This window comes from Cyrtonyx montezumae, unplaced genomic scaffold, assembly GCF_038088225.1.
Source record: "Cyrtonyx montezumae isolate F1298 unplaced genomic scaffold, pur_monq_1.0 scaffold_8, whole genome shotgun sequence".
Taxonomy (NCBI): Eukaryota; Metazoa; Chordata; class Aves; order Galliformes; family Odontophoridae; genus Cyrtonyx; species Cyrtonyx montezumae.
This window is the reverse complement of record NW_027072089.1, coordinates 55,738,325-55,761,214: the sequence shown is the minus strand read 5'-3', so window position 1 is coordinate 55,761,214 and position 22,890 is coordinate 55,738,325. Positions and strand designations below refer to the sequence as shown.

At 35.9% G+C, this 22,890-nt stretch overlaps 1 protein-coding gene across 1 annotated transcript in view; it reads right to left on the bottom strand.

Moving 5' to 3' along the window:
- The window catches only part of ZNF236 (zinc finger protein 236), a 68,838-nt gene that overhangs the window by 20,148 nt on the left and 25,800 nt on the right, over nucleotides 1–22,890 (bottom strand). Inside the window, 15 exon segments of the mRNA XM_065753116.1 lie at nucleotides 956–1,059; nucleotides 1,522–1,801; nucleotides 2,278–2,490; nucleotides 2,604–2,755; nucleotides 2,849–2,955; nucleotides 4,087–4,238; nucleotides 8,792–8,893; nucleotides 9,815–10,065; nucleotides 10,286–10,546; nucleotides 11,607–11,751; nucleotides 14,620–14,823; nucleotides 15,941–16,213; nucleotides 18,209–18,437; nucleotides 19,614–19,817; nucleotides 22,055–22,123. Of these exon segments, the coding sequence (XP_065609188.1) occupies nucleotides 956–1,059; nucleotides 1,522–1,801; nucleotides 2,278–2,490; nucleotides 2,604–2,755; nucleotides 2,849–2,955; nucleotides 4,087–4,238; nucleotides 8,792–8,893; nucleotides 9,815–10,065; nucleotides 10,286–10,546; nucleotides 11,607–11,751; nucleotides 14,620–14,823; nucleotides 15,941–16,213; nucleotides 18,209–18,437; nucleotides 19,614–19,817; nucleotides 22,055–22,123 (2,746 nt within the window).

Here is a 22,890-nt window from a genome sequence, read left to right as displayed (position 1 = left end):
GACTATTACAAAGTTGCATGAAAAGTTGTATAGGAATGCCAAACGCTAAAGTATCATCAAAGTACTTTATTGCATCTACAAGATTATATCGCATTGCTTGCTACCCAATTAAAATGTTAAAAGGAACTCTTACATACACAAGAGATTAACAAGGAATGAAGAAGTACAATAACGTGTGTTATTCCTCTATGCTGAACATGCTCTATCAAAATGAGAAGCAGGAAGTAAATATTTAACCAAAGAACCTTTAACCCTATGTAAGACCTGGGCTTATTACAATGAAAGGTCTCTGTATAGTAACAACAGTACAAAGGCCAGCAGTTCCATTAGAATACTCCCTCCCTGGAAGCACTCAAGGCCAGGATGGATGGGACTGGCCTAGAGGGAGGCATTCCTGCCTACAGCAGGTGGGTTGGAACTGGATGATATCTTAAAGGTCCCTTCCAACCCAAGCCATTCTAATAACGTAAGTGAAAGGATAATTGAAGAATTTGCTTAAAGAAACTTAAAACAATCCCCTTAAATCTTAAGTTTCTGCAAACAATGCAGCATTTTTAAAGGCACTATACCACCACAAACTCAAACTTCTACAATTTTTTAAACTAAACGTTATACAATTTTTGAACTCCACCTTCTTGCTCAGGAAAATCATTCAGCACTGAGATATTACCATTGATTTACAACTAGATTACTATAGAAATACATATACTTTCTTCATGAGCAAGGACTGTGACTGCTTTATAAACCTACTAGTATGGGCCACTGAAATAACATTACAGTATTTTGAATAAACCATATGATTAACTCAGTGATGCTGTAAGCATTAACGGTCACCTTGCAATGGCACTCGTTTTCCCACATCATAGTGAAATATACAATTCTCTGCAAAACCTTCGCCCATAACAGGTATGAAAGAAACTGGTATCTCAGCGAAGACATTCAAAATTCTACTGACCTGTGTGTGTTTTAACATGACAATCTAGAGTGGATTTTACAGTGAAACTCTTCCCGCATTCTTCACACTTATATGGCTTCTCTCCAGTATGGATACGAACATGCCTAATAATTCCAAAATACACATACATTGAATTTCTGTCTTTATGTCAGCTTTTAGGGATATTTTCTGTATTATTAATTTTAGAGATCCTCAATCCTATTAATATCATCATTACAGTAAGTAGAACAAGTAAGGAAGACAATTCAAACTTAGACTACTTGTCAAACGAAAAGAAATATTTTTGTTTTTATATGCACATCCTAGTGTAAGAAAAAGTAATTTATTCTAAAACTTAAGAAAAAAGGTTTCAATACCATAGGAAATCAGAAATATGAAAAGGCTGTTTCATGAAGATACAGAGCATGCAACAACTTGATACGTATTTTTAAACCATTCTGAAAAAGATACATTAACACCAGTCAAGCTTTAGCTTAGGCACAAAAAGTTAAAACAGTCTGTTATTACCAAGTGTCTGGTGAAGAATTAAGAAAATTTGAAAGATACAGAAGTTTTCCATTTCTTACCTGACTAAATCACTGGGCTTTTTAAAGCTTTTGGGGCAGTAACTACAACAGTTGGCATATTTAGGCTCTGCTTCCAATTCTGCCTGCTTATCTTTGATCTCACTAATTCTGTCTTTCTCAGCAGCAGACTGAACAAGAACTTTTTCTGAGACAGTGGCACTTTCTTGAGGCCTAATTTTTGCCAGTTCTGCTGTTTCTTCTTCCGTAAAAGTTATGACACCGGGACGAGATTTTCTGGACGTTCTTTCAGAGTTTTCATCATCTTCTTCAACACATGCAACTATAAAAAATATACATATGCATACGCATGGTTAGTTTAATCTGTCAGCTGAAATTACAAAAATGAAATGTTCATTACTAAATACATGACATTATTAAGTAGAGGGCCACTGTGCAGCATGGGCTTTCACTTAACCTCTCTTTAAGAGATCTAGCTATGCAAATTTCTTTTAAATAACGCTAGATTTTTACAACGATTCAATACAGGTGTAAGTTATTTAGAACAAAAGATTTCAACCTTAGTGGTACAAAAGTTGTTAGGTTACATACAATAGCTTCAGTACTCTGGATAGACTCCTGGCAGACTGACTTCTTTATATAATTCAGACAAAAAAGCAGTTCCAGCAGCCCCGGACATCAGGCGTTACCAATGCTTGAAGGCTGATTTATAGCATTACTGTTACACCATTCATGTAACCTACTGAAACATCTGTACTTGTTATGCAGTAAGGACTATAAGAGTAAAAATGAAATTACCTCCCCCTCCTGTTTCTGTAGCTGCTGCTACAGCTGAGGAGACTGCTTGATGTTTTTTCATATGCTTTTTGCAGTGAACAGTTGTTCGAAAGCTTTCATCACAGAATGGGCACTTGTAAGGCTTCATGCTCATGTGAGTTGCCATGTGCCTCGTAAGGCTGCCATTAGTTGTGAAGGATGTACTGCAAATGCTACAGCTGAATGCTTTAACTCCTTAAAGTAACAGAAACAAGTAAGTAGTGTGCAGTTGTTCCATTTACTTACAAAAGGCAGGGTATAGCAAACACTCTGACTAAAGGAAATGGAGAGCTGGCATACTCTGTTACCTGTATGAGTCTTTTCATGTGACTTAAGAACTCCTGAGGAAACAAAGCCACGGCCACATAGTTGGCATTTATAAGGCTTCTCACCAGTATGCGATCGTACATGTTGTTTCAAATGGCTGGATTTCTTAAAACCTTTGTTGCAATATTCACATCTATTAAAACAAAATTATTAGTTGCATACAGTTAGTAGCCATAAGACACCCGGGAAATTCTATGGCTGAACCTAAAAGTAAAGTATAACAAACCTATATGAACGCCTGCTTTGATCTTCACTGTCCTCAAGAAAATGAGGCCTTTGGGTATGCAATTCAAGCTCTTCTTGTGATGACTGATCTTGTATCAAGCGAGTAGTCTAGAAATCAAAGCCTCAAGTAAATTTCAGCAACAAAATACTATTATAAGCCATGCAAGTAGGCAAGGATATTTAAAGCATTTACATAAGTAAACAAACCAAAGCCAGAGATCTACTCTTTCACAGTTCCATGACAAGAAATTGAGTGCAATACAATACCTCAGCTCTTTCACGGGGAGAAGGAAAGCAGAAAATGTGCATCTACTGAATCAGAAAAAACTGACAAGGGGCACTCACACCATTTTACAAGTCTAGAAAAAAAAGTCTCAAATCTTTCTAAATTTTCTGGTGTTTGAAGGGTTAAATTTAAACCTAAAGCAGACTTTTTAAGCAGCATGAGACCCACACTGAGCAGCAAAATACCCACTGGTGCTGACAGCCTTCAGTACTTTCTGTGAATTTTTTCCTCTGGGAAGCAACTACAGAAAAAACCTCCAGAACAACATGATGTAATGCTTGTAGAAAACTTGAAAAGACTGAAATTACTCCAACTTTTTCAGATCCTAAAATCCACCACTGGATTTTATCTTTTACCAAAAAGCATTAAAGGACTTTAGCTCAAGCAGTTCAGCATGGTAAAGACAGTCTCCATTACTAGAGATGGTCTTCATGCTATCTGCTGTTAATAAAATAAGATGTGACATTTCAACTATGGAGTTTCTTTTTAAACAACTGAACTGCTTCACAAACTTAACCAGATGAGAACCACGAAAGAACAATGTACTACAGAACCTCAATTAATGATGACTTGTATATTTGTAATGCTGTTTCTATTGCTTAATCGTATCCTCAATAATTTAAGAATTAGGAAATAATATAAAATAATATCTTGCATTACTGCATTGTAACTTTAAGTCACATGAGAAGACTCATAGGGGTTCCTTACTTCCAGGTTTACTATTTTACCTCATAGCATTATAACCTTTTAGAAGCATCCAAATGTACAACTCTTTACGAAGCAAGAACCGATATCACTTACATGCCACCCCCCTTTTTCCCAGCTGTTGAACAAAAGCAACCTAGGAAAGAGACTGCGAAACCTTCCTGATTTCTCAGTTCACATTAACATTTATCACAAGAAAATGATCACTGCACACAACGCAGTAGATTCTACCGTTAAGCAGTACTTACTACATTAATAGCATCTGTATTAGGAACTTGAAGAAGGGATGGTGGATGGTAACTTGTTGAAAGAGCCTGAGATTCAAGTGTGCTTGAATCCTGCAGCTGCTGTACAGCTGGAAACTGAGTCTGTTGATTGTAGCTCTCATTAACTGCAAACCCTGCCAGAAATATAAAGTCACAAAACCAGAAAGTACACTGAATTGAACTCTGAATAACACCACATTTCTTGAAGACTATCTTCAAAAGAGGTAAAATAGTATTACCACATAGTAATACTCATTTTATATTCTTCACTGCTGAGTGGCAAAATACCGAACTGTTTTTGGCATAATTGCGTAAGTGGGTTACTTACCATTAGCTGGAACTCTATTGGACAATCTCCTCCACAGAAAAACACTGTTTGAAGTTTCTTCAGGGTGCCACAATTACCTTAGAGCCATTGAAATTTTGAATTTCTTGTATGTAAGCATGCATGTGTCAAACAGGTTGACCCATCTCCCTTTATCCACGTTGGTACCACGCTCCCTTAACTACACTGGAAGCCGATCACAAGGATGCAAAGCTCAGTGGGGAGGATGGCGGGTGAGTGGAGGAGATGACCCAATAGGAGAACTCCAGTTTCTGATAAAGTAACCCCATCGTCTCCTACTTTGGATCTCCTCCACATATTCCCACTCTTTAGATAATAGTAAAGTATGGCCTCTCAAAGGCAAACTGCAAAGTAAAAATAAACATTTTCATTCACATTTCCAGTAAAAAGATCTGACATTTATTTGGTTTTGTTCTTCTAGAACATCAGATCTTAACCACCTTGTCTTCTAAATGAATGAATGAATGGATGGATGGATTATATAACTGATTCAAAGCCAGGAAAATATAGCTCAGATAGCAATTTTTTTTTGTAATGCTACTTGACATGCTCTTTTACCAGTCCTTTCAAGCTCTAATACTTTTAACATATATAATTAAAAATAAATAAGTAAATGTTATGCAGGGAAGAAAAAAAAGAGAAACCACAAGTATGTACAATCAGTAAGGGTAGCAATTTTATTATTTCTGTGCAGTTTGCCTTCAATGGACAAAAAGGGTGAAGATTATGAAAACAGGGTAGAAACAAACCCATATCAGATCATCGGAGGGCAAAAAGCAATGCTTAGAGAATGTTTTGAAATACAGAATATCAAACACTAGGATGTGTTAAGTATAAAACAGAAGTTGTCCCAAAAGACATTTTTCACAGCAAAACAACACTGTTACCTACACAGTAGCACTATTATGTGCTACTGCTTATATCATAGAATTAAAGTCACAAAGGTAAATGAATTTTGAAAGCATCATTAATTAGGCAGCAACTCAGCACAAAACCTAATGCTGCAACTTGTGTATTAGATTCTCTCTTAGAACTAACAAGATTATAGAAAACAAAAAGATTCTACAAAGTGAATCTTGTAGCTGAACTACTCTTAATGAAATGACAAGCTAGGAATAGTATGAAGAACAGCCATGAAATGCTTTATGGTTATTAAAGGGACACTAACTGCTGTTTTCAAACAAAACGTTAGAAGCACTGTTATGGAAGAACAGTATTCTTGCTACATTAGGCAAGAATACATACACAAAAAGAGGCCTAAAGAAACTGGGGGAAAAAAAAAGATAAGCCACTTTCATGATGTTGCTCAACACCTAGGCTGAAGGTCAACATCCACTCAAAATGTGAAAGGATCTGACAACTCTGGATTTGTGGATGGACAATTGCCACGCCACCACCACGCTACTTTCACAGAAAAATTTTTCAAGGCTGAGGAGACAGAAGTACAATTCATAGCCTTAAATTTCTGCTCTTATTTTCCATCACTACCTATTATCCTATCATTTCCCTCAATCTTTTGCCTTTTTTTTTTTTTTTTTACCAAGTAAAGAACAGAAAACATCTTAAGCTCTATATTAAGAAGAGAGCCTCTTATGACAGTCTTCTAAACTCAGAAAGACCTTTTACATTTGGTGTAATCATTTGCAACGTTCATTTTTCTTGTCTTCATAACATCATCCAGCCTGTTCTCTTTTATACTGACAGAATTTACTGAAAAAACAGAATATTCTGTAAATCAGTTTATGAGCAGACAAGAGAATCAGTAATCAACTTTTGTAATGGTTCATAGAAAATACACTATCTTGGTTTGTACTAACAACTTGAAGTTTTATTTTTCCAAATTGACAGATCATTCAAATTCTAATATGAATGCATCTGCATGCACTTGTTGATCCTTGTGGAGAAAAGTGACTAGCAATCAAATGTTCTGCAAGTTTGCTTCTTAGGCAACTTTTAGAACCAACTGAACAATATTCACTGGAATCTATGCGTAAACAGTTACTCAAAGAGCAGGAATACCAAATCCTAAGATTGTAAATCAACTTCTTAAGGAAGCAAAAAAAAAAAATAAGTCTGGTGGCAAGGGCATAATCATATGGGCTACAGAATAATAGTATTTGAAATTCTTGTAGTATTTCAGAAACACTCCCCGCGTTACCACTAATTGAATTATTAACATTCAGCCATGCTTACAGGGAGATTTTAAAGGAAGAAAGGATGACAGTCTATATGAAAACATGTTTGGTGACAGATGGATGTTCCACAACCCAAAGACATGTTCTGACACAAAGATCTATTTGGTTGCTCTGACCTCACTAAAAATGAGAATACCTGAATACATTAAGATTAGAAAGAAAACTGAAGTGCTTTTATTGTCTTCAAAACTAGCTAAAATGAATACCAGATGAACACAGAAGCAGACTCAAAATATATGCACTTCTAAACAAGTCTGAACACGTCAAGAAGAAAATCTATCTGAACAAACCAGAAATTCTGTAGAAGTATTGCAAACAAACCTGAAAGAAAGAACAGGTTCTGACAGGTCTATGTAGACCTATACATCAGTCATGTGCATGAAATCCATGTATTTCCCTTTTCCTTAAAATAAACAAACAAAAATAAAACCTACTGAAGACTTTCTAGGAACTCTGATGTTGTTCTATTAATAAATACTGAGCCCAAATATTTTAACAAGAATATAGCCTAAAAACATCGAGAAAATAAAAAGAATGTGTTGAGCTTGAACGTTCTGTCTAGCTGATAGGAAAAAGAAAGTAGGAGCATGAAGCACAGATGCAGACATAGGGAGAGGGTCGACCAATTTAACGCATGCATCCGCGCAAATGCTTACCTACCTGAAATTCAAAAATTTTGTAGGGCTCCAGGATCTTCAAGGAAACTTCAAAGAGTTGAGAATCTGTGGATGAGATTCCAAGTAGAACAGGAAACATCTTATACAAATGAGCTTTATGAAAAAACAAACAAACACGTTTTGATTCTCCTGTACCAATGTTATAATGTGTTGATGATCAGCCTAGACCTCTGGTGAAAGAATTGTTTTGTACGATCTAGGAAACTTTTTTACCATCCCTGAAAAAAAAAAAAACACTCGGTATTCAACACTTACTTAAAGGAGAAGATGAACACACACTAGAAACTGAAGTCTAACTAAAATAACAAATCAAGTCTTAAATATTGTTTTGTTTTTTAATTCCGAAAAGCTGTAAAAACACAATAGAAATAAACAGAACAGAAAAACCATCACGACACTGAAAGTAACTCTGAGGGTGAAAGTTTTCACCTTTATTCTGTAGACTCATTTTTGCTCATTTGGATAGCTGTAAAAAGTAACTAATGAAAATAGTCTATAGGGTTTTAACAGGACCTGTTTCAGTCCTGCTTAATAAAGATGGAGTATAATCTGTTTTTTAAGTTACTCACAAAGTAGCACAACCTAGAGAATTAAACTGCAACAAACTACAGTATTTCTTCACAGTTCCATGCAATTTAGCAGAAGATCATACTTTCATAAACGGCTTCATACAGTTAAAGAGGGAATGAAATGAAGAATAGAGAAGTTAAGTCAGCAGGGATATCAACTGTTCGTTACCAGTTATGTAAAGTTCTTTGCTGGAGTTAGAAACAAATAAAACCCCATGAACTTAACACATCACACCCCAAAAAACCCCTAAAAAAATATTATTTTCATATCAAGCACTAACTCAAGAAAGCGAAAAGCAAAAAGCAAATAACCACAGTAATTTCTTCATTCTTTCTAATCTACATGAGCATCCCTTAAGCATATTTCTGAGCATTTTATAGCCAATATAAAGAAGCTTCCAAGTGTTTACGTTCTCTTCATTTGTCATGCATGCAGCCTCATAAAAATACTAAGGAAACTGCCATCATTAGAGGAAAATATTTTTTTATGTAACTGATTATGGAAAAAGTGGAAAATATATAATCTCAGCAGCTACTTAATCAAATCTCAGTCTGTGTTTCTGATCATCTCAGGTTCTGAGAGAGTACAGCTAGAGCTTTCACAGTCATAACAAACACGATCAAGGGAGGAATATAAAATGGCTGACTATAAACTTCATGATTTTATGACTAAATATCAGCTCATGAAAGGAAAATCTAATTATATTTTAGGATATTTTTCATACTATCACGTACAGCTTCAAAATAGTATTTAAGAAATTGTTTCTGCAAGTTTTCTTATATTGCAGTTACTTCAATTGCAGATGCTGTTCCAAGATTCCTTATGACAGCTATGATAGAAAACCAAATTTATAAAGACTACTTTCAAAATCTTTATAACATTTTTTATTTATTACTAACCTTGTGATAAGCCCTGTTGATCGAATGACTGCTGTGTTATAGATTGTTGCTCAAATTGAGTGATATTTTCCTGTAAAGCATGCTGGGATGTCACAAATCTATCTGAAATGGGGGAGAGAAAGGAAGTGGAGAGAAAATGAAAATAGAAAAAAAATAAAAAAAAAGATGAACAGGATAATTCAGCTGGTCCTAAGAAATTATAGTTTATAGCAATCCAAACTACCAAAATTAGCTGAATACATATATAAATGTTTGTTTATTACAGGCTACAGTAATTACTAACAAATTACGCAATGAAAAATGCCAAACAAAAATACAGTGTGATAAGCACAAATTTTGTGCCAGTATTTTTTTCTTCTGTATTCAGCACTTTTACTTGATACAGATAAATAGTGCAGACTTTAATATGTACTTCCTTTTTCACACCATACCTAAACTATACAATATCATAGAATTGTAGGTGTTGGAAGGGACATCTAGATATCATCTAGTCCAACCCCCCTGCCAAAACAGGCTCCGTAGACCAGGTTGCACAGGTAGGCATCCAGAAGAGTCTTAAGCATCTCCAGAGAAGGAGACTCTGCAACCTCTCTGGGCAGCCTGTGTTAGTGCTCTGTCACCCTCACTGTGAAGAAGTTCCCACACACATTTGTGCAGAACTTCCTATGCTTCAGTTTGTGGTCATATCCCCCTCGCCCTATTGCCACACACCACTGAGAAAAGTCCAGCCTCCTCTCTTTGCCTCCCACTCCTTAAATGTTTATAGATGTGGATCAGATCCCCTCTGAGTCTTCTCTTTTCAAGGCTGAACAGACCCAGGTCTCAGCCTTTCCTCATATGGGAGGCGTTCCACACCCTTTATCATCTCCATAGCCCTCCCCTAGACAGACTCTTTTAAGCACAAAAAAGTAACTAGTGAGCTTTAACTCCCTTTACTGCTCTGATTATTTACTTCCATTGTCTTGAAACCAACATCACTGAAATTTCCCTCATCATAAACTTTACCATATTTTATATACTCACCCTCATCTTGCTCCAAAGGCTGATCAGCTAATTGCTGTTCTAGTGCTGCCTCTTCTGTTCCTCCTACCGGCTGCTGATCTAACTCTAAAATTGTTTGCTGATCTGTTGCAACAGCTTCTGACTGGTGCAGCTCATCACTTTCAATCTCTACTTGCATCTGTGCAGAAACATGAATGCTTTGTTGATCTACTGTAGAATCATCTATTGAAGTAGACTGCTGATGTTGCTGAAGTTGTTGTGCAAGTTCATATCTGGAATGAAAGGCAAGAAAGTCTTTTTTATGGCTAAAACACTATTATTGTCATAATTTTTATTATACACAATCTACAACAGAGTTAGTTGAGTATTTGCTACCTGTGAGTATCCTTACTTGATTATTAGCATTTACTGTGTAAAATTGTCTTTCAAAGTATTTTTAAGAAAGGACTGCCAAAATATGTTGAAGAATACATACATAAATTGTAAACGTACCTATGAGTCTTCATGTGCTTTTTACAGTTTAATGAGGTTTTGAATGTTTTTTGACAATACGGACACATATATGGACGAAGGTCATTATGGATCCCCATGTGTCGCCTCAGGCTACCACCAGTAGTGAAGGCCCCGTTGCATATAAGACACTTAAAAGCTTTCAGTCCAGTGTGTGTTCTAATATGTGCTTTCAGAACTCCTGCTGACACAAATCCTCTTCCACACTGAGAGCACTTAAAGGGCTTTTCACCAGTATGCGACCTTATTAAGAGACAGTAAAAGTTAATTTGATTCTAAGAGATATTAAGATACTACATATTAAATAGAGTAAAATAAAGACACTAAGGCAGCTTGCTGCATGGGTGGAAGCAGCCTCAGTTAACAAAATATGGATATTAAAGCTTTAATAATTTACACATGTCCTGCATGCCATCAATTGAGAGCTAAAAGTAGCACTTTCTCATCAGACTTGCTTGAAATAAAACATTTGGGTTGAAATGAATATACTCTTCAGATTAAGATATTATCATTCAACATGTTATTTGCTCATTTCAGTCCACAGGATTTAGATTAAAATATTATTTCCTTAAATCATATTTTTTGACTATATTTTCTTCTTCAGACATTAATAGATTATGCAACAAGAAGTAATCACTGATAACATGATTAAATGGCAAAGGCTGTGGCCAGTCAAACTTTGTCATGGCTTGAAACAGTATCATCAAACTTTTAAGCTAGCCATTCTTTTGAAAACAGATTTGGATTAGTTACCACCACCGGCTCTCCTTCAACTGTAGATTTTCTATGACTTTGTAATTTTATGATATATCTGCACTATCAACTTACACAGAGCTTCAAGCAGCAAAATGACCCCAAGAAAGTATGCTCAGGTCCTTTCCAACCTAATGTACCTATGAACCTATGAACTGCACTGTAACCTCACATTCTTTAAGATTTAATACATTAAAAAATGGACACAGTATGAAAAGCTGGTTTCCTTCACAAATAACAGCAGTTACATACAAAGCAGATGATCTGGAAGCATGCTATTACAAACTATTATAAGAAATTTGCATGTAATGCCTGCAATTTTCTACAACCTGTTCAGTAAAAAAAAGAACTTAATTGTTTGCTGTACAGCTCGGTAACAACTGTGCATACTGCCAGGATTACACAATGATGCAAGTTATTCCAAAATCTCCTTCACCACTACCAGAAAAATCATTTATCACAGGTACACTCCTTAAAACACACTTTAAAATTCATGCTTTTCATTAAGAATTTGTTTGCACATTTCCTTTCTCCTATGTATTTGTTTTACCTGATATGTTGTTTAAGATGACAAGATTTTTTATAGGCTCGATGGCAATAAAAACATTTATACGGTCTGTCTGCATCATTCACAAAATTATTATTAAAATAATTTTGGAAGAACTGGCTATTCCTTGGAATTGGTTGGATAAGACCTGCACATAAAAAAACACACACAAAAAGGAACAAATAATTGTTAAAGATATTTGCAGTTATCTGAAAAGGTAGTATCTGAAAAATTACAAAGAGTGGCTAGACTTTTGGTATGCTAGAATACAGTTAAAGTAGCACATTTTCATCACCTACTTAAAAACTCTGCATGCATCTATATAGCATTATATATACTGTATCATGTGTACTATCTGAGTGATAATTTGTATCCACAGGTCAACCACATTACATTGAGCCTCAGGTATATCCAACACACCGACTTTAAAAGAAGTCAATAGTTAAGAATCCACTGCCCAACAGATGTTTTACATTAAGTCAAGTACTCAACATATATAACTTTTCAAATACTTAATAAGCATTTTGTCTACTACAATTTGCCATGATTTTTATAACCTGTTATGAGCTGTACTCTGAAGTCAGTTAAAAGAACAATTCTGAAAACCAGTTAAGAGTTTCTGCTATTAAATGTCCAACCACTAACATTATTCTGTCTCAGACAGAAAACAGAAGACCATCATTCCAAAGGATGTGACAAAATGTGGACAGCAGCAGAGCTCTTTCATGAACTTAGGAGCATTTATGCATCTGAACATAAAAGTACTCATTACAACACCAAAATGAAAGACTAACGAACAGTTTCAACAAAATAGCAAAAGATCCCTTTATGATATTAAACGATCAGCAAAAAAACAAAACAAAACAAAAAAAAAAAAACCAAGCCTCTTAACCTTTTCCAAACTGCTCCATAGACAGAAACGAAAATCCAGTTTCTGTTGACTTTCAAATATAATCAAAAAGATAATGAGAGAAAATGAGAAATGACAGCATCACAACCAGAATGACTTGTTCCCTCAGGCCCTATCACTGTAACCAGTGATCAGAAGTCAGAGCCTGCCACCCTGCTTCCCTCGTGAGGAAGTTGTAGTCTGACATAAGATCTCCATCTCCTTTTCTCTAGGTTGCATCAACCATGTGACCTCAGCTATTCCTCATACCTTTTGCCCTCCAGACTCTTCACCATCATCATAACCCTTTTTTGGACACTCTCCAATAGTTTTATGGCCCTTGTATATTGTGGCACCCAAACCTGCACTCAGTGTCTAGGTGAGACTGCACCAGCGCAGAGCAGGACAATCCCTTCCTTCATCTGGCTAGGTAGTGCTGGGACTGATGCACCCCAGGGTACAGCCCACCCTTACAGATGCCAGGGGGATAAGGCTGGATCATATTCAACTTGCCATCAACCAGAACTCCCAGATTCCTTGCCACAGAGATGATCACCAATCCCTTGTCTCTCAATCTGCTGGATTATTCAGTGCCAGGTGCAACATTTGGCATCTGCTCATTAAATTTCATAAGGTTGATACATGCCTTACCTGACCCAGCTCTAATCTATCAAGGTGTCTCTAAAGGCCTGTCTACCTTAAGAAGTCATCAGCTCATTTTAACTTATTATCAACTGCAAACTTATTTAGGTTGCATCTGACTTCAGTGTCCAGACCACTCATGAAAACCCTACGGAGAACTGGCCCTAAAATAGAACCCTGGGAACCCCACTAGTGACTGCCCATCAGCCTGACTTAATGTTTACTACGGTCCTTCAAACCAATTGTTCACTCACTGTATTATGCACTCGTTGACAATGCATGATTGGGCTGTATGCATTTTCTTCCTAAAATGACAAACAGCATCTCAGTAGTTCTCCCCACATACCCCAACCCTTGCTTCCAGCATCCACACACTTTCCATCTGAGCTCAAGAAGAACCCTGCTCAGCTAAGCCACATTTAGCTTACTTCAACCTCTGAGGTGCTGTCTGCCTCCTACCTTCTTAAGAGATGGCTCTTCAAGCACAACCACCATATCTGAATCCCAGTACCTTCTATAGCAGACTCTAAGTGCACCTCACTAGTTCCTTGTGATGACTGAACTTTGTTTTCCAGGTTTCCAAGTTTTACTGGTAGTTCTTCTCCTATCACAAAAAATTTGAAACTCGACTACTGCACAATCACTTCATCCATGGGATTCTCTCTTAACGAGCAACAGATCAATTGTTAGTGGATGTTCCTACATTAGCACTTAGTAAAGTTTTCAAGTAATTAGTCTTGCATACAGTAATTCTTGCAATGTAAGCAAAAGAGTTTTTTACAGAGAGATGAAGATTTCAGAACATTATATTATGAAATCTTTATGCTACCATATAAAGACAACTACACAGTAGACTAAGCAGGGATTAAAAGACTGCTGAGTGAAAAACCAATGAAGAGTAAAGATCTTGCCCACTACACTGACCTCTACAAGATAACATGATATATTATCCTGATAGAGATGTGAGACATCTTGTTCCAAAAAGCAGTTTTACATAATGTAACAGCTACTCTACAACAGAATTAAAATAACTATATTGATTATAGCTTGTTCAATAATTAATCTGCCCTTTATTGAAATGTTACCACTAATTCAGCTGAGGTCACAATTATACTAAACATACTAATAAATCATGTAACACTGACTCATTTAATATACATACTTAGAATAAATGTGATCAGATAAAGAAGAATCTGGGATATTAACTGTAAGTTAAGTAAAAATTAATACACTTTTTTATTGGCAAGGCTTATACAATTGCTGCATAAATAAAGAAGACTCAGTAACTCTGAAAGGACAGAAGAGTTTTAATGTAAGCAAACTATGAAATATGGCACTTAGTTGAAGGCTGATTTCTGATTACTTACTTCAAAGTACATCCTTCTCACTAAGGCCTGTGTTTGCTTGATTAAACTGTGACCTCTATTTTTCAGCGAAACTCAAATTTCATGCTTACTAGCAAGCACAGGTTTACCGACTCTTTACCTAAATCAGTGATGAGTATGGGCTCTTGCAAAGGGATATCTGGTACAGGAACACTTGTCTTTCCTACTCGAACTTTTGCAGGTTTACGCTGATGTCGCATCTTTCTTAGTTCACTATGTTTAAAATGAGAAGCAACATGAGTCTTCCTGTGGCCTGATGTTCTAAACTTCTTGTCACAGTGAGGACAAGCAAAAGGCCTAACACCTGCAAGAGATTAAAAAAAATATATTACTTTCAAATCTTACTTCCACCTCCCTAGAAATGCAGTTCAGGAATACAGATTCTCTTCTCTGTATTTTCTGTTTTGTTTTCTGTCTGGGTGTTCGTTGTTAAATATGTTTTCAGAGAAGATCAATAAAGCACAATCAAAAGTATAAAACTGCCAAACTACTAACTAGCTGTAACACTTCAGGCAAACTTATTATCAGGGAAAAAGAAGCAATCACAATTTTCAGAAGTTGCCAGAAGCTATCAAAGAATTTCTTTGGTCAAACATCCTTCCAAAACAATCTGATAAAAACTGTGAGAAAAAAGAATCAGCAAACACAAAGGCAAATGAAGCATTATAGGATGAAATACAAGAGTAGCAATGTAATAGTTTAAAGAAATTCTCTATCAGTCTCTGACAAAGTCAACAATGTTAGATGGCAGTCAAATAAGCATGCCAACAAGAATTTTTAAGGTAAGACTTCCTCACTACAAAATCCAGAAGTATTTGAACAGAATATTAAGATTTGGGAACTTTCTTTCCTTGGGATGCACAATGGAGAACTTGGTAAATTACAAAGACAGGCAAAAATGATGCCCAAGAAACAATCTTGGATTTACAAGGCTAGAAAATGACTGGGTATACCATGAAGAAAATCATAAATGGAAAAAAATGCACAAGAACGTACTATTCTTCATAATTGACTAATTTAGAAATTTCAGCTTTCAAGGTCGTTAAAATACTTAAAGGTCAGTGAAATCACCATGTAACGTCTTATGGCAGACGATAAGTAAAAAAACGGTCCTGAGTGATACAGTGAAAATATGGAAGACTGTAAACAAAAGATGCAGAGTAAGATAAACTCAGCAAAATGAGAACCCAAATTCTATAAGTTGATTACATATTCCATAGAAATCTAATACATGCACAATATCAACATTGAAAGAGAACTGCAGCTTCATTAGAAAGCTAAACACTAGAAAGCTAGAGAGAAAAAACATCAAGTTCTTTGTATTTATCAATGATATGACAGACACATCTGTAATTAAGCAACTGTTTTCTTTTGAGGTCTTACTCATATTACAGAAAACAAAAGCAGCTGTGAGACCTTACCTGTATGTAGACGTATATGAACTTTTAAACTCCCTGAGGTGGAAAAGCATTTCATACAAAAATGGCACTTGAAAGCTTTAATGCCAGTATGTGTTTTTATGTGCGCTGTGAGAGTACTCTTAACAGCAAATGCACGAAAACACTGGGGACACTTGAATGGCTTCTCATGGGTATGAATGCGAATGTGGCGCACTAAATCACTTGGTTTTTTAAATTCTTTAGAGCAGTATGGACAAACATGCCACCTTATTCCATTTTCTTCACGTATAGAACCTGGAAAAAAAAATCAAAACATTTATGTGTTTGAAGAGTTTTACCCGCTTTTTGTTTCTAAATTCCACTGTACTGTCATTATCATACTGAATAGCCAAACAAAATCATTTTGCAGATGCAACTAAAAAAAACCTCCATAGACAATTAACTTCTTTATCAGATTCATTCAATAAAAATGAGTTGGAATGAGAAAAATCAAGATCCAGAAAACTCCTGTTGAAATTGAAACATCTTTATGCTACTGAAAAACGAAGGGCAAAAGAAGAAAAACAGAGCTAAGTTCACAGAATAGGAAGACAGCTCACAGGCCACTTTGAATGTAAGGCAATGCAATACAATGTACCAGCTAATTAAAAAATATCACATCTAACACAAATTTAACTAGCAGTGAATATAACTCCTCAATCATAGACACACTTACCAACTATTTAAATTACTAATCACTTAATGTAACTCACTGGATATTTTATATGGATCTTCTCAATATTCAGCAAAGCTGTGAATCCCTCATATTTCTCATCTATCATTACAACATTTTGTTTTTAATCTCCATTTCTAATTCAGTTCATGTTGTGTATTTACTAATACTGAAGGCATCATGTGGATGAGAGAACTTACAGGAGTTCAGTGGGTAGGGTAGGATTTTACTTTAGCCCAGTTAAGCCTGTACAGCTTTGGAGAACATAAATTTACAACCAAGTCACTATTAGGTTACAGACTTACATTTTAATTTTATAATTTTTAAAGGAACAAAATTATGTAAATTCTTCTGAAGGACATGCAGTTTAAGGCTATTCTTCACAAATGTTGTTTCTCAGGCCAAGAATCCCAAGCTCTATTATAATGCAACAACATATCTCTGCAATCGACAAACACAAAAAATGATAATGGAAGCTTCTAAATTGTACCTGTTTTGTTTTTTGTTTTTTCTTTAATTTAAGTATACTATTTAGTATAGGAGATACTCATTTAGATGAGTTTTTAGGCATACCATGTGAACTATGTCAGCACAATGAGGTGATTTTTTTAATTAAAAAAAGACTTCTGTTTCATTTTACAGCATAGACTTATTTTTGTTTGCAATTTTTTTTTTATCATTACACACAGAATTATACAGTTCTTATAGGCAGGGGGAAAATTTACTGTTGATTTTTAGCACTTATGCAGTACAAGGTGAGTTTTCTACTCTGGATCAATTTCTGCACCCGTTGCAAATTAAAAAAATGCACCATGAATGTATCTATGAAGTTACTACGAAGAGAGCCAAATGACTGGCCATTACACAGCCATCTCCAACAGGCCAGCCACTGAAGTACGATAGCCATACTTGGAACAAAGAACTTCTAGCAACCTTAAGGTCAAAGCAACTTAATGCCAAAGCTGCACTGAAGTACACAGTGAGATAACACAGACATGTATGTACAAAATGAAGTGTGAAGGCAGGATATTAACCTGTACTCTACGATGACATAACCACATGAGTACTATGACCCCAAACATAGGTTTCATCTAAAGCATTATCCACAATGCCAATCTTCACTCTTCCCTATAAAGGCTGTATCAGTGGCAATTATCTGTATGAGGCAGTGGTGTTGTACTACTGCCTTTGTGAAGCCTCACTTCCAAAGAGAAAAAGGAAAGCTTGCAACAACTCTCTGCTCTGGGAGACACCGTGAAATCCCAATTATCCTCTAAGAACAATGGAGGAAAAAGGAATGGAAGATTTCTATTTTACAGTTTTTCTTCTGTTTTCTGTCCTATTCTAAGACCTTCCAGAAGATTTAACAGCATAACTTCACTTACTGATAATTTGTCAAGTAATTGAAACTCATAAATGACATTAATAATAACTTACACAAACACTGTATTTTAGATAAAAGTAGATGATCCACATTATTTTTTGAGAAATCCCTTTACAAAGTCATCAACATCCCCAGAACATCAACATCCCCAGTCCTCACTGCACAAAAAAGTAGCAAACAGTAGCAACATTACCAGGTAAAAATGGCGATTTTTTCTTAATAACCTTCTTTTCTTTTTTATCCAGTTTGTCTGTACTCTCCTGTTCCTTATCTTGCTCCACATTATTAGAGTCAGCCTGATGATTTGAGAGAGTTTGGACATCTGTATTCTGATCCTGGGTCCCAGGAGTCTTAGCTTGGCTGCAGTCAGTAGAATGTGTGGAAACAGGAATTGAAGACAACCCACTGTTCTCTAAAGCTTGCTAAATGAGGGAAAATAAAATCTTCAGACTAGGAAAGAAGTATTCTTCAGTTGCACCAACTTTTCTCAAATGACTAGTTAGAAGATATAATGCAAATGTAATAAAAGGCCTTGCCTTTCAAAAATATGCCAGTAGTCTCTAAGGAATCAAGCATTTGCCAGGAATATATAGCTATGTCTTAAACCCATTACACGAGATAACAAATTTGAAGCCCATCAGCTTGGATAGAAGCCATAATCAGTACAATGAATAAGGAAGACTGCTATAACAAAAAAGGAAGTCAGCTAGGGAGTCACTATCCGCACAGGTATTCAAGAAACATTTAGATGCTGTACTGAGGGACACTGTTTAGAGTGAGAAATATTGGTGGTAGGTGGAACAGTTGGACTGGATGATCTTAAGAGATCTTTCCCAACCTGGGTGATTCTGTGATTCTACACAAAAAAAAAAAATCTGGAAAAGCTCAAGCGCCTCTGTTAACAAATCACAGATAATTATCTGACTGAGGCAAGAGCAATGCACCTGCTTGATGTACATCAGAAGGAATGAAAAGAGGACACCTCCATGGATGCTACCGTGCCTGAGAATATCCTGGATCAGAGATCTCAAGAATTCATTTCAATAGGATGGCGCAAATATTTAACCACTTGCAACAAACCATTTTAATTTGTACAATATGTTCAGTGCAATAAATGTTCATACCTCAAATGTTACTTTTTTTCTCTTTTTCAATATAGCTATCAAGACTAGAGTTATAATTTTGTATGGGAATCTCTTGCACCTACATACAATTATCCACACATTAGAGACTTGGTACAGGTAACATGGTGAACCTGCACAGAACAACATAAAACATTCAGCTCTTCCAAAAAAGAAATGCAAGGGGTGTTTTACAGGCTATAGATAAACACAGATTAAAGGTCTGCAGGATATCAGCAATGCTGAAGGTGAATACTCTGCTCTGTTCCACACTGTTTAAATTTTCATGCAACGGAGGCTGCAAAACAAGCATAGACAGTTGAACTATCGCCCTATAGCTCTTCCACTATACAGCATTTCTTACTGTCAATATTAAGAACACACAATGAATTAAACAAAACACAACAAATTTCACTAAAATAAAAATGATGAGTTAAACCATTGAATTGTAAAGCTGTTATCACACACAGCTCTTACCTGCAAAATGTCTCTGTTGAGTCCCACAGCAATGTTGAGTTGCTGACCAGGTTGTTGAGGCTGGTTATTTTCTACAGCACCTGGTTCTGATAACTCAAGGAGCTGCTGGATGACATCAGTTACAGCTTGTTGTCCCTGATTAGCAGTAGCTGAAGACACCTGGTTTTCCGTCTGCTGAAGAAGTGGAGACCGGAAATGTGTGGCCTGAAACATACAGTAGTACATTTTTAAAGGAAGATGAAAATACACATCAAAGTACCTTTTAGGCTCCTTTATGGAGTTCTTATCAGCATGCATATTCAAGCAAGAAACTGAAATTTATCTATGTATGTAATGACAACTGAACCTTCAACCAGTCTGCAGAACTTGGAGATCAACTACTGAATTCCACATGTATACGTCACAAGAAATACACTTATAAAGCAGGTATACAACACTGCCATGGATGTCTTTTCATAATTCACATTTTACCAAAACAAGTCATTTCAGTAAATAACTTTCTGTTAGCTGATATTTTTTCTTATGATATCATTAGTACACTTCAGACCAACCAAAATGCAAACTTGTACTCCTTCAGCTTTCAACCTTCTAAATATCTTAGCTTTAAGTGAATCTGTACTTTGGAAGTCCAAACATACACAGAGCCATGTCAAAACAACAAAAAAATATGTAGTCTTAAAATCAAATGTATTCAGCTCTGATTAGATGACTGCATCTTAAGGCACCTTAGTAACAAACATGAGGAAGAGAAACAAGAAATCGGTATTTATTTTAAAAATCACAAATAAAGGCTTTCTATTGCCTCTCATTTATGTATTTCTCTTTCCTATAAGAAATATACTGTAGAACTATACTGATATTGAAACAACTGCTTCTAATTGTTTTACTGCAAAAAAGATGTATTAATATATCAGCAAGCACCGTAATTCTGTTTCCCAGAACAGCAGATATTTGCCCCTAACATTCACTTCTCTTCCTGCAAAATAATCACTTCCAGGCACAAACATACATATAAAACACTATATTCTTTCAGATCATTTCTTACAAGAAATGAATCTCAGGCTTTCTGCACTTAAGTATTTCTTTCAGTAAGAAAACTCCCCAGAGATTTTCTTTATATTGACACAATACATCGGGCAGTTAAAATCACACCATTAACCATATTTGAGGATGAATGAAGAGAAATTAGCTTTATTCCTGTTACCTTCTGAGTATGACATGAAGTATGTTTAATGTTTTTGCACAAGAGAATATAAAGCACACCCTTATCTCATTACTGTTGCATGCACACAGCATAACAGCCCTTGTGATTTCATTGTTTGTACCATTAGTTTCGCTTTTTCACCTCGCTAGCAAGAGGGATGAAAACACTCCATCTTTTCAGATTCCAACTTAGCAAAAGTCCAGTCAACGGTTTGGTATCCATTTTACAGAAATGAAATACACCATGTGAAATTTTCACTGAAACAACACCAAAACAAAGCATTTTGCTACGGAGTGAAACAACCCTTTATAGAAACCACTCTTCTCCCCAAAACAGGAAGCTCTGATACAATGGGAAGCTGAGACTAAAAGATCTGTAAAATCTTCCAGGGCTTTAATATTTTTGTTTCCCTTGTTAAAATAAGGAACTGCTCAAAGTCATCTTGAAAATTACACCATTACAGATGCTTAGCCAGTTTGTTCACATATTATACAGTACTTTGTATACAGTCTCATTTTTGAAAAATAGGCACACATACAAAGTCTGTTACCAATTCTATTGTTAGCGCCTTCATTATGAAGAGTTTCAGTGGTCACTTTCTAGGTCCCCTCAGAATATTTAAATATCTGAGTATCAAGCAGTACAAAGAATGAAGTGTCATATTATTACTTTATTATTCCACATTTCTTCAGTTATAATAATGAACTCCGTGATCACACTTGGGCTGTCTGACCTGCTGTGTAAGACAGAGCACACTGCTCGGAGTCAATTACTTTCCTAAGAGGAACTCCAAGAAGGGGGAGCCATACAATGTGACAGACTAATGAGGGAGCCTCATTTCAACATTCAGACTCCTTCAGGGAGTTAAAAAACGAAATGGTATCCCTATGAAATCAAAGGGGCAGCATTAAACAGTATTTCTAGAAGACCTAAGCCTCCTCTAGACTTGTTGCACACAACAGCATTTGCCACCAATTCTGAAGAACTAAAGTACTTTGATCAGAACTATGAGCTTAAAACTGCATAACAAGCTAGGGAATACAATCCACATAAGACCTGTTCAATCCCTAAATACTCAGCTGCATTGATCAGGAAGTCTAGCTTTCATCTATTAGCTGACGAACCTATCACAGAGCACAACTGCAGATCTTTTTCCACCAAGAAGTTCACAAAAGTCTGTGAAAGTTCCATCAATTTTTAGCTTTGACCCAGAAATACAACAAAACTCTATACTTACATTCTTCCATTTATTATCAACAGGTTGCAAAAGATTGGCAGGAGATGTTAAAGGCTGGGAGACAGAGTCCTACAAATAAATTAAAGAAGTATTTTAAGACTTAACACCAGAAAGAAAAAAGCAATAAAAGCAGCAGAAGTATCACAGTTCCACAGTTCACCTCCACAATATGGGCTAGGGACAGAAAATAAAAGTGACTATGGGAAAAATACAATTGCACATAGAATCACCAGTGTGGCTTCATAGTCTGTATACATTAAATAAACACAAATTACAGGAATTGGTATCAGTTTCACCTGAGTAATAAGCACTGATGCTGCAGAAGACATTAACAGCCTTACAAAAAGTATATTTTACAGGATGTACCTAAGTATGAGAATAATATGAATTCTTTGTTTGTACAGCAATTCAGGTGACTTGAACTTTTGGAATGCATGTACTAAGGACAATCATTGCTCATCCTCACACCCATATCAAGGCATGGCAGAGACGTACCACAGACTTCAGAATAGAACAATATACTGGAGATATTAGTTACTAAAGAAGCTCTGCAAGTTGTGAGCAGAATGAAGAAGTTGATTCTTATCTCAGAACACAAGTGCTACCATCCTTCTAAAGAAAAAATAGTAATAAAAAAACACATTAAATCTCTGCATCTTCAGATACAAGATTAAATACCAAGAGTGTAATACCCTAGCAAGACTCAATATGGCAGTCAATTTTGTTCTACTTGTTAAGCTTACTGGCACCTATTTTTAAAACAAATTTTTTCTTCTACTTTGTGCTTATGCTATTGTGTAGAGGTATTCCTTTTCATTGTCCTTATGCAAGTAGAG